Source organism: Prunus dulcis, chromosome 1, assembly GCF_902201215.1.
Source record: "Prunus dulcis chromosome 1, ALMONDv2, whole genome shotgun sequence".
Classification (NCBI taxonomy): domain Eukaryota; kingdom Viridiplantae; phylum Streptophyta; class Magnoliopsida; order Rosales; family Rosaceae; genus Prunus; species Prunus dulcis.
The window spans coordinates 10,135,393-10,147,425 of record NC_047650.1 but is presented as its reverse complement, the minus strand read 5'-3'; the positions used below and the strand labels follow the sequence as shown (position 1 = coordinate 10,147,425).

General features: G+C 35.1%; 2 protein-coding genes across 2 annotated transcripts; one reads left to right on the top strand and one right to left on the bottom strand.

Moving 5' to 3' along the window:
• Nucleotides 1-1,415: 1,415 nt before the first annotated feature.
• On the bottom strand, nt 1,416-2,302 carry LOC117632342 (major strawberry allergen Fra a 1.08-like). Its single transcript, XM_034365792.1, has 2 exons — nt 2,036-2,302; nt 1,416-1,909 (listed from the first exon to the last, which is right to left on the bottom strand). Exons 1-2 carry the CDS (start codon nt 2,217-2,219, stop codon nt 1,611-1,613), a joined length of 483 nt encoding a protein of 160 aa, XP_034221683.1. The 5' UTR covers nt 2,220-2,302; the 3' UTR covers nt 1,416-1,610.
• Nucleotides 2,303-2,769: 467 nt separating this feature from the next.
• Nucleotides 2,770-3,442, top strand: LOC117616552 (major strawberry allergen Fra a 1.08-like). Its single transcript, XM_034345901.1, has 2 exons — nt 2,770-3,037; nt 3,147-3,442. Exons 1-2 carry the CDS (start codon nt 2,854-2,856, stop codon nt 3,440-3,442), a joined length of 480 nt encoding a protein of 159 aa, XP_034201792.1. The 5' UTR covers nt 2,770-2,853.
• Nucleotides 3,443-12,033: the final 8,591 nt, after the last annotated feature.

Sequence of the window (12,033 nt, the reverse complement as noted above, 5' to 3'; positions counted from 1 at the left end):
TGTGTGAATCTAGTATATTATCGCCCCTTTCAATAAGAAAGATGAATAAATTATAACTTCCTTTTGATCCCATGCATTATAGCACTCAATATGAAAGAATTTTAGATTTTGTTAATTGCTAAATGTACTTGTCCACAAATGGCTTGAAAAAGTCAATTAATTTGATAGGGTTTAGCAAATGACCAAAAAGACTCGAGAAAATGATTGAATATCTGTATTGAATGAGATGATAAGTTTGTCAAAGTCGTCGCTATGTACCCAATACTTGTCACAATGGTGGTCTTCCGTACTATATTGTGCTTAATTGGGTACATAGCGACAACTTTGACAAACTTATCATCTCCTTCACTTGGGAGATTCACTATTATACCCAATATAGGAGCCCAAATTACAATGGTCTAGCTGTCATTTTTTGGATTTTTTTGGGTATGTTTATAAAAATTAAATGGTGTAGGGTTTATTTATAGTTTTAGTGCTAAGAATGGGTATATGACTAAATATATCTAATTGTATCTCCAGCAAATGTTTCCAATTGAAAATATGGTCAATTCTTCACGGAAACTTTGGACATGTTAAGATTTTAGCCAATTTTTTACTTTTAGAATTTTAATTATTTTAAAAGGCTTTCGAGTTCTACTCAGAGGGTCTTGAGAGGCACGAGTACCATGGGAATTTAAATCCAAAATCACTTGGAAGCACACCAAAGACCTGAATCAATCTAACCAAGAACCCCATTGGTAAAATAAAACATTTATTTGATCTTACCAATTTTTCCTCTTTGCTCGAATCAACTTATTTTCTAAATTGGGCCAATTGGGCCATTGTAATTTTGTTTTTGTGAAGATAAAGAAAGGACAAAGCCCAGCTTATTGGGGCCTTTCTATGGATTTTCTGCTGTGGCTTTTACTGCACTTTTGGTAATGACAATTTGTTACTTCACTGTTTTTTTTCGTTGAACCTCATATATCCGTGCTTTATTATACAATAAAAACTGACAATCAAACTCACAGAAATCTGCACAAACATGACACAACGGAGAACCAAAAAAACATTTAAGCATGATTTCTTCACAGATATATTGTAAAGAAACAAAGAACAACAAAGGTACCAAAGGGAAACAGGTAGCCAGGCATGAGCAGTGAGACTATTATAAATAGCTGAACCTGTCCAGAGTAGCTAATCTGCCTCTCCTCCTTGCCAACCAAAGAATCAAAGTCTCAAGATGGGGTATTTTATATCTTGCATTTACGTAAAGAAAATGTTGGACCTCTCAACTCATTGCTAATTGATTTGGGTCGAATGTTATATCTTTAAAAGATATACTTCTATATTCTGATTGTTGGCTAAGTTAGCCCGGACACTTAACATCGATTGATGTGGAATTCATGAAATCAGGGGAAACATTGCAAACCAAATTTGGAAAAAGCTATCAAATGATTTGTGTTCCATTTATTGAGATTGAAATCAAATACAATCTTTAATCATAACTAATATAGACTGCTTTTGTATGAGAAAAAGAAAAAAATTGAAAACCACCCTGCTGAACAAACAGAGAAAGGAGAGGACATAAGATTGTTGCCCTTAACATGTAGTATATATAATAGATGGTTTTAGTTGTAGGCATCAGGGTTGGCCACAAGATAGGTCTCAATAACCTTGAACAAAGCATGGGCCCTTTCTTTGCCAGCTTTAACATGCTCTTCCTTGATCTCAACATCTCCCTTGGTGTGGTAGTTGCTGGTGTTTTTTATGATGGAACCTCCATCTGCAGATACCACCAACTTAATCGCATAAGAGATTTTCTCAATTTTGTCTGAAAGAGCATCTCCTTCAATCAAACTGTAGCTGTACACAAAGTTATCTTTGTCAAGCGCATCAACCTGGTGCTTCACATAGCTGTATTCACTTCCTGTAATTTCATAATTTGAGGGTGGTTAATGTCAACATTTTTAGAAATTAAGACACAAATGCTTTCATTTTACATATTAACTAGAAAACCAAGTTAGTAGACAGAGAGAGAGTGGTGGAAACAAACCTTCACCAAAGCTAGTCTTCTTGATGGTTCCAACACCTCCATCTCCTTCAACAATTTCAGCACTTTTAACTGCTTGTGGAGCAATCTTTGGGACGAGGTTGTCAGCATCTAGAACAAGGGCTTTGAACAACCTAGGTGGAGCAATGACAGAGGTGAACTCGGTTTCGTATGTGAAGACACCCATGATGATGATGATTTAAGAGCTTAGAAAATGATCAAAGAAAGAATGAATGAATGTGGAGGAAGCTAAAAGAGAATGACTGATATTGGTGTGAGGAAATGTGAGCACCAGAGGGAGTATTTATAGGTTAAGGGTGAAGTGACCCCAATGGATATAAAGTTGTTTGGACAAGTTTTCAGTGGTTATTTCCCATGTGAATATTTTAGTCAAAGAAAGCCACCTCTACAAGTTGATTTTAAAAATTCCAACTTATTACAACCAGCTGATGTGCTAATTAATTTTCTAATAGAATATTCTAAAACACATGTCTACGTACACAGTCCATTCTGATTGGCCTTTTTGATGATCAGAATACTACAACACAACTGGTGTGCTGCTGAGTCTGCTGACTGCTGACTCAATAATATCCTTATTCATTCAATTGAAAAATCTAAAGTCCTTTTCACTCTCATTTTCAAAATCTAAAGTCTTTGATATACAGCTCAGATTTCACACAGCCTGACCTTCAGCCTCAATCTATAAATAGCACCTCCAGTTCTCACATTTTCCAGCATCAAATATCATCCCTGCCAATCATCTAATCCTTTCACACTTTCATTCTTTCTTTGATCATTTTCTAAGCTCTAAAATCATCATCATGGGTGTCTTCACATACACAGACGAGTCCACCTCAGTCATCCCCCCACCAAGATTGTTCAAAGCCCTTGTTCTTGAAGCTGACACCCTCATCCCCAAGATTGCTCCCCAATCAGTGAAAAGTGCTGAAATTGTTGAAGGAGATGGAGGTGTTGGAACCATCAAGAAGATTAGCTTTGGTGAAGGTTGGTTTCTGTCATTGCCTCTTCTAAGTTTAACTTGTTTGCCTAATTAATAACATAAATCTTGAAAGCATTAATCTCTTAATTTCTAATTATAATCCTCATTTTACAGGAAGTCATTACAGCTATGTGAAGCACCGGATCGACGGGCTTGACAAAGATAACTTTGTGTACAGCTACAGTTTGGTTGAAGGAGATGCTCTTTCAGACAAGGTTGAGAAAATCAGTTATGAGATTAAGTTGGTGGCATCTGCTGATGGAGGTTCCATCATAAAGAGCACCAGCAACTACCACACCACAGGTGATGTTGAGATCAAGGAAGAAGATGTTAAGGCTGGGAAAGAGAAGGCAACTGGTCTGTTCAAGCTTATTGAGAACTACCTTGTGGCCAACCCAGATGCCTACTGACATGCATAAATCGAGAAATGACCCTTTGGTTTGTTCAATTTCCATTCCAAGTATCTTCCGAGCTTCTCCCAAGTCCTTTATCTCAAATTCATTACTCAATTGATTCTTCAAATTTTCAATCTCCACTTTGCTTTTACATGCTATAAGCATATCATCAACATATAAAAGCAAGTAGATGAAGGTTCCATCTTGTAGCTTGCGAAAATAGACACAATGGTCATATTGACTCCTTGTGTACCTTTGCCTATGAGCCGATCAAATCACTTGTACCATTGTTTTGGAAACTGCTTCAAACCATACAATGATTTTAGCAATTTGCAAACCTAATTTTCTTTTCCAGCAACACCAAAACCTTCTAGTTAAGACATATAAATCTCTTCTTCTAAATCACCATGTAAGAATGTCGTCTTGACATCAAGTTGAACCAACTCAAGGTCAAACTGCACAACCAAAGCCAACAAAATACGAATAGAGGAAGGCTTTACAACATGAGAGAATACCACTTTGTAATCAATGCCTTTCTTTTGAGCATAGTCCTTAGCTACCAATCTAGCTTTGAATCTTACATTTCCTTTACCCAAAGATTCCATCTTCTTCGATAAACCCATTTGCATCCAATTGCTTTATTTCCCCTTGGTAACTGAACAAGTTCCCAAGTTTCATTCTTATGAAGAGATTTCATCTCCTCATCCATAGACTTCTTCCACTCCACACTCTCTAAACTTATGTTTGCTTCTTTAGGTGGAAGGAATGTCATCTTCAATAACTGGAAGTGCATATGCCACAATGTCAGTATACTGAATAGGCTTTCGAATCACTTTTTTGGGTCTAGTAGTTGCAATAAAATCTTGTTACTGTGAAGGCTCTTGAGTAGATGTCTCCTCTTCATTTCTCTCATCCTCATCATCAGAATCAATTGTAGGACTAGTGTCTGAATCATCAGACTTCACTGGAACAACTGGAGTTTTCAGTAACTCCACATACTTTGAACCACTTGTGGTCTTGGTCGCATCACTTTCACTTCCATTCTTGTTATGATTAAGCATAGTAGTCTCATCAAAAGTTACATATCTGCTCACAACAAATTTCTTCATATCTGGACACCAAAATCTGTATCCTTTCATGCCAGTGCTAAAGTCCATAAATAGAGTTGTCTTTGCTCTCGGATCCAACTTGCTTTCCCTGACATGAAAGTAAGTAGGACAACCAAATATATGCAAATATTTATAATCAGTACCAGGTTTACCAGACCATATATCCATAGGCGTTTTGCCCTCTTTCACAGCAACATGCAATCGATTAATAAGATGACTTGCATAAGTAACTGCTTCAGCCCAAAACGCTTTGCCCAAACTAGCATTAAACAACATACATTGCACTTTTCTCAAGCAAAGTACAATTCATAGGTTTCGCCACCCCATTATGTTGCGGTGTCTCCCTAACCGTGAAGTGTCTCACAATACCCTCATCTTGACAAACTTTCAAGAAATGATCAGACCTACACTCATCGCCGTTGTCTGATTTGAGAGTCTTGATATTTTGAACCACTTTAAGTTTGAATCATCTTCTTCCACTTCAAGAATATCTTCAAGACTTCATACTTATGCTTCATGTTGTACAACCATACTCTTCTAGAGAAGTCATCAGCAAAGAAGACAAAATAATAGCTACATCCTTAAGAAGCATTCTTGGAAGGACCCCAAACAATAGTGTAAACATAATCTAGAATGACTTTAGCAACTACACTACTTTTTTAGAGACATTAATAAAAAAGAGAGTATAGTTGTGGCTATACTTTAAAATAAATAAATAAAATAATAAAAAATCGGGTATAGTTGAACGGTTGTACTATATATATTAGCCTCCATGCACACACTTTCGCTCGGGCGAGAGGCTTTTTTAAAATCACACGCGCTACGCACAACTTACAAAGTTTCGTAAATATTTTTTTGCAATTGTATTTATATAGATGTCCATTTCAACATTTTCATATTTTAATCGCGAGTGTGTGATAAATCGTCGTCTTAAAAGTTTTCCTTTATCGGCCGTATTTTTCTAGACGTCCATTTTATTAGTTTCTTTTTTTTCTTTTATAGCGTGTAAACTACTAAGATGGACGTCTAGAAAAACACGGGAAATAAAGGAAAACTTTTATTTAAAAAAAAATTCAGAAAAATATTTTTGTAATTAAAAAAAAGGACCTCTTTAAAACTTAAAAGTTAGGTCACTATATAATATTTGAATATATAATATTTTTATTCAATAATAGGTGAGAATTATTTGTATAATACGTTAATTTTTTGTGTCTTATTGAAACTTTTTTAAAAATACGTGTATTAAACATGAAAAATACATACTCTTTCTATGGCTGGTCGTTTAACCCTGTTGCAATCAGTCACCTCTGCTATTCCTATTTATTCCATGCAATCGGCTAAACTGCCAGTTTCCATCTGTATGAAACTTGATCAGTTAAAAAGAAATTTTTTATAGGGGCATTCTACTGATCAAGCAAAGGTTCACTTGGTCAATTGGGAGACTGTCTGTAAGCCTAAATTTGCTGGTGGTTTGGGTATTAAAAATTATGCTTGAATGAATCAAGCTCTTCTTGCTAAAATAGGTTGGCGCTTGTTGCAACGTGAGCAAGGTCGTTGGGCTCAAGTGTTGAATGCTAAGTATCTAAGGCGTTGCGATATTCTTGCGGCTAAAGATCTGCAGTTCCAGGGTAGCTCCAATGTCTGGAATGGTATCTTACATGGTGCTCAAGTTCTTTCTGCAGGTGTTAAATGGCGTGTGGGGTCTGGGGATGATATCTTGTTCTGGACTGACAGATGGCTTAGTTGTGGCCCTTTACAACAATTTGCTCTGATTGATTTATCTAAGGACATGCTTCAATTAAATGTTAGTGATTTTTTGGAGGATGGGGTTTGGGATTTCAATTGCTTATTGGAATGCCTGCCTATAAATATTGTCAACTTGATCCTTAGTGCTCATGCTGGCTATAATGGTAGTGGGGAGGATAAATGCATCTGGCAGCCCACCTCTAATGGCCAATTTTCTGTAAAAACTGCCTATAGCACATTTTATCTGGATGAGGGTAGTGCTAAGTGGAAATGGGATTTTATTTGGAAGCTTCATGTTCCGCCAAAGGTTAAGACCTTCCTCTGGCTGTTGTGTCATAAGAAGTTACTTACGAATGCTCGAAGATTGAAGAGAAAGCTCACTAATGTTGCTGATTGTCCTAGATGTGTTTGTCCTTTGGAATCTTGTGCTCATCTCTTTAAGAATTGTACTGCCACTCTTGCAATTTGGAATAGACTTGGGTTTGGGAGAGTGGAGGCTGGTCAATTAATGGATGATTATGATGATTGGCTGTTGCATAATTTGAATTCTAGGAGGTTTGTTGTCCATGGCCTACCCTGGTATTTGGTTTTTATTATATTTCTCTGGTTTATTTGGAAATGGAGATGTAAAGTGGTTTTTGATCAGAATTTTCTTTTGCCTGCTGATCCTCATCTGATGATTTATCAGTATGCTTTTGAGTGGTTTTCAGCTTGTAATCCAATGGCTATTCTCCCTGAGCGTAGTGTTGTTCTTCTCCATTGGATGGCCCATCTTCTTGGTGTTTGTAAAGTTAACACTGATGGTAGCAGAATTAATTCCTCTGGTCTTATTAGGGCTGGGGGTCTGTTAAGAGACTCTTGTGGGAATTGGATCAAGGTTTTCTCTGTGAATCTGGGCTATGGTTCCGTCATTAAGGATGAGCTATGGGGGATTTTTTGGGGGCTTAGTATGGCTTGGGATGCTGGTTTTCGCACAGTGGAGATTGAGTGTGATGCTACTTCTGCTGTGGCTTTGTTAAAAAGTCCTATTGTGTCAACACACCCTCTCTTTAGTATTATCAATTGCTGCAAAATGAAGATTCATGAGGATTGGTGCTGCTTTGTGAAGCATATTTTCCGTGAACAAAATTGTGTTGCGGATGCTCTTGCTGTGAAGTGTTATGATTTTGCTCCTGGTCTCCATGTGTTTCTTGAGGCTCCAGCTTTTCTTAGTGATGTGTTAGCTGCTGATGTTAGAGGTGCTGTTAGACCTCGTCTAGTTTCTGTTTAGTTTCTTTTTGGTTTGGGGCTTTTGCCCTGCCCTGTACCAATAAAATAAAATAAAATACGTACGTACATGTACACTATTAAACGTGAAAGTGCTAGATTCTTTGTATGGGTAATTAACCACACTTACCAAACCATCATAGTACTTTGTTTATGAACACCTTTACAGGAGTGTGGATTTTCAATGTGGGGTTTTCACAAAAAAGGGCACCTCAAAAGATAAGCCTACATAGAAATCCTTATTTTTGTTGTTGATGTATAATATATTTTAAGAGTATGGCCGTGCGACTATACTCTAGAAATAGAACATTTGAATTACTATTTATTGAGTAATATAATTCATGAAGTTAATTAAAATATTTAATACAAATTATTCACTAAAGAAATAATAATGAAAATAAGGCAAAGATAATATTTAATTAATAAAAATAAAATTTTTAAAAATTACATACTAAGTTTATATTTATTTTTTCTAAAAATCTCTTCAGACGAAAGTTCGTCGGCACATGTCTATCCCAGCAAAATTTGCTCGAGACATTTCCTAACAAATTTCGTCGGCAGAGGTACCTTTCATCAGGAGAGGTTTAAAATAAAAAAACGAATACAGTCGACCAGCTAGAATATTTGTAAATTAAAAAAAAAACCGAGTATCGCCGTGCGGTTATACTATTTGTACAATTAAAAAAGTGGACCCCCTTGCTTTTAGACGCCCACATGTCAAAATAAGTATAGTCGCCGGACTATACTATTTATTAAAAAAATTCAGGAAAAACTGAGTACTGCAGACCTGCTATACTATTTTTACAAAAAAAATTTTAAAAAAAACCCAGGTCGGCCATACTATCTATACACTTAAAAAAAGGACCTCCTTGCGATTAGGTGCCCACGTGTCAAAATAAGTATAGCCGACTGGCTATACTATTTTTTAAAAAATTAGAAAAAAAAATCTAGTACAGCCGTATGGCTGTACTATTTTTGAAAAAAAATCAGAAAAAAATTATTATTTTTTAAAAGAGACCCCTTTACAACTTAAAAGTTAGAGTCCTGCTATTTCCACCAATCTGTCCTATTTTCTCATCCATCTTATTTTCAAAATTTTAAAGACAAATTTACCCCTTTGTAAAATAACTTATGAGAACAACTCCCTCAGTCTCTCTCATACGCACCCAAACCCATATTTTCTTTTTCTTTTTGTTCGAAATCCATACCCATCTTCATACCCAACCCACCAAAGAAAACAAAGTGAACATCTTTCTCTCCCTGTGTTCTTCAAAAATTAGGAACCAGAAGAAAATCTAAACTTACAAACTCATAACCCGAATTTTATTTTCAGTCACACATAATCCAATTGTTTTTCTTTCTTCTCTAACTCTGAAGCTCAAGTAGTCCCATAATTACATTGACTTCGAGCTTTTGGGTAACTCTAAAACTGACAGAAACCCATGGCCATTTCCTTTTCTTCCTTTGTCTCCTTCTTTCCTTTTAATTTCAAACTCAAATAACACCTCTCTTGCAGTCTCGAAATTAAAAATAAAATAAAGCAAATGTGTTTTCATTTTTTGGAATAGATAGAGCAATCAATAAGTGTTTTTTGTTTTTTTTGTTTTTGTTTTGGGTGATAGGAAGGGGAATGTTTTTTACATTGGCAGTAGAAGGAGAGTTTTTCTTTGGTTGAAGAAGGAGAGTTAATTGTTTGTAAGGTCATGGTGTTGACTGTTGGGATTTCGCCAGAGGAGAAGGTTGGGTTGGGGAGGAGAGGGAGGGACAGGGCGATTGGGGTGGGGATAGGCTAATTGAAGAATTTTTATTTATTGTTTATTTATAATTTTTTAATATATAAAAAATAAGGAAAACCTTAGTACAGCCAACCGACTATACAATTTTTACAACAAAAAAAACTGAGTATCACCGTGCGGCTATACTATTTATACACGTTAAAAAAAGACCCCATTGCGGTTAAGTGCCCACGTGTCAAAATACGTATAGCCGCCCGACTATACTATTTTGAAAAAAATAAAGGAAAAAGCAAGTGTAGCCGCCTGGCTATGCTATTTATTATATATAAAAATAAAAAAAAAGGAAATACGGAGTACAGCCGAGCGGCTATACTATTTTTACACAAAAAAAAAATCAAATAACGAGTATAGCCTTATACACGTTAAAAAAGACCCCCTTACGGTTAGGTGCTTGTGGGTCAAAATAAGTATAGCCGCTCGGCTATACTATTTTTGAAAAATTAGAAAAAAGCGAGCACCACTGCACGGTTATACTATTTTTGGAAAAAAAAAATTCAGAAAAATAAACTTTTTCTTTAAAAAAAAAAGAAAAGAAAACTGACCCCTTTACAACTTAAAAATTGGTCACTATACAATATTTTAATATATATTATTTTTATTCAATAATAGGTGAGAATTATTTGTATAATACGTTAATTTTGTGTGTCTTATTAAAACTTTTTTAAAAAATACGTGTACTTTTTGTACGGGTAATTATTATGGATGTCTTAAACGACTCTTATCGATAAACGAAAATCGGGGAAAATTATTTAAAAGAAAAAAAAGGATCCCATTAAATTACTTATTTTCATTTGGGTGTCTTAATTAAATTTCTCCAGACCCCAAGAATTAAATTTCTTTCGATCCCAAGAGCCCCAAGGCCCTAGTCTTTGATTGATATAATTATTATTAATCAAAGCCGAACCTATAGCCAAGCCCATTAGCCCAACTCTCCAATGTTAACCACACTTACCAAACCATCATAGTGCTTTATTTATAAACACCTTTATAGGAGTGTGGATTTTCGATGTGGGATTTTCACAAAAAAAGGGCACCGCAAAAGATAAGTCTACATAGAAATCCTTATTTTTGTTGTTGGTGCAATGTGAAATTATATTTAAAGAGAATAGCTGTGAGACTATACTCTAAAAATGAAAATTTTGAATTACTATTTATTGAGTAATATAATTCATGAAGTCAATTAAAATATTTAATACCAATTATTCATTAAAGAAATAATAATTAAAATCGGGCAAAGATAATATTTAATTAATAAAAATAAAAAATTTAAAAATTAATTAACTTAAACATACTAAGTTTATATTTATTTATTTGTTAAATCTCTGCTGACGAAAGTTCGTCGGCAAATGTCTATCCCGGCGAAATTTGCTGGAAGATCTTTCTAGACAATATTTCGTCGACAGAGGCAAATTTCGTCGGGAGATGTCTAATCCGGCAAACCTTTGCCAGCATAGACCTCTGCCCACAATATTTCGTCGAGAGAGGTTTTTTTTAAAAAAAAAAAAAAAAAAAGAAACGAAAAAAGTGAGTATGGCCGGCGTGCTATACTTTTTTAAAAAAAATTTAAAAAAATCGAGTATAGCCGGGTGGCTATACTACTTGTACACGTAAAAAAAGTGGACCCTTGCGATCAAACGTCCACCGCATGGCTATACTATTTTTACAAAAAAAAAAAGTAAAGTGAACCGAGTACAGCCGTGCGGCTATACTATTTATACACGTTAATTTGTGTCTTATTGAAACTTTTGTTAACAATATGTGTATTCTTTGTACGAGTAATTAATCTGGGTGTCTTAAACTACTCTTGTTGATAAACGAAAATCGGGGAAAAATATTTATATATAAAAAAAAGGATCCCATTAAATTACTTATTTTCGTTTGGGTGGCTTAATTAAATTTCTCCCGATCCCAAGAGCCCCAAGGCCCTAGTCTTTTATTGATAAAATTATTATTAATCAAAGCCAAGCCTATAGCCAAGCCCATTAGCCCAACTCCCCAATATTAACCACACTTAACAAACTATCATAGTGCTTTGTTTATAATCACCTTTATAGGAGTGAAGATTTTTGATGTGGGATTTTCACAAAAAAGGGCACCTCAAAAGATAAGCCTACATAAAAATCCTTATTTTACAATTTTGACAATCAGCTTAACCATGTCTGCCTTTATATAGTCTAGTTGTCTCTTGGTTTTGTTGAATGCTTGGAGCTTGTGATTGTGCAATTATAGATTTATATGACTGCACTCCCTACGTCTATGTGTACTCCCATAAAATTTAAAAATTGTTACTTGAAGAATAGTTGCTACCACTCATTTTCTTTGCATATAAAGAAAAAAAAAAAACCTATAGCCTATAGCCAATTAACCATGTAAACCCCTTATAAAAAAAACCATGTAAACATGTTTTTAAAAAGAAAAAAAAAGGGTAAATCTTCCATTAAAAGATATTAGTCCACCCCTATAAAATTTCCCAAGTCCGCCCTTGTGCTCAGCCTCATTTTAAAGCATTTCAGTCTAAAAAATTTGGGGGTTTTTCACGTGTTAGTGAAGATATGACTGCACCAGCGCCATGTTGTCAAGAAATTTGAATCACTTAAAATCTTAGCCCTCCTCAGTCATTGTTAGTTTTGAATTAAAAAAACAGTTTACTGTTAGTTGGTAACAATTACTCAAAAGGGGAAAACAGAAG

Bases quoted from the DNA above. Each gene is read 5' to 3' on its own strand.
- LOC117616552 (XM_034345901.1), top strand. From the start codon at position 2,854: ATGGGTGTCTTCACATACACAGACGAGTCCACCTCAGTCATCCCCCCA. The intron at 3,038-3,146 runs GTTGGTTTCTGT...CTCATTTTACAG, and splicing joins GAAGATTAGCTTTGGTGAAG to GAAGTCATTACAGCTATGTG.
- LOC117632342 (XM_034365792.1), bottom strand. From the start codon at position 2,219: ATGGGTGTCTTCACATACGAAACCGAGTTCACCTCTGTCATTGCTCCA. The intron at 1,910-2,035 runs GTTTGTTTCCAC...ATGAAATTACAG, and splicing joins GAAGACTAGCTTTGGTGAAG to GAAGTGAATACAGCTATGTG.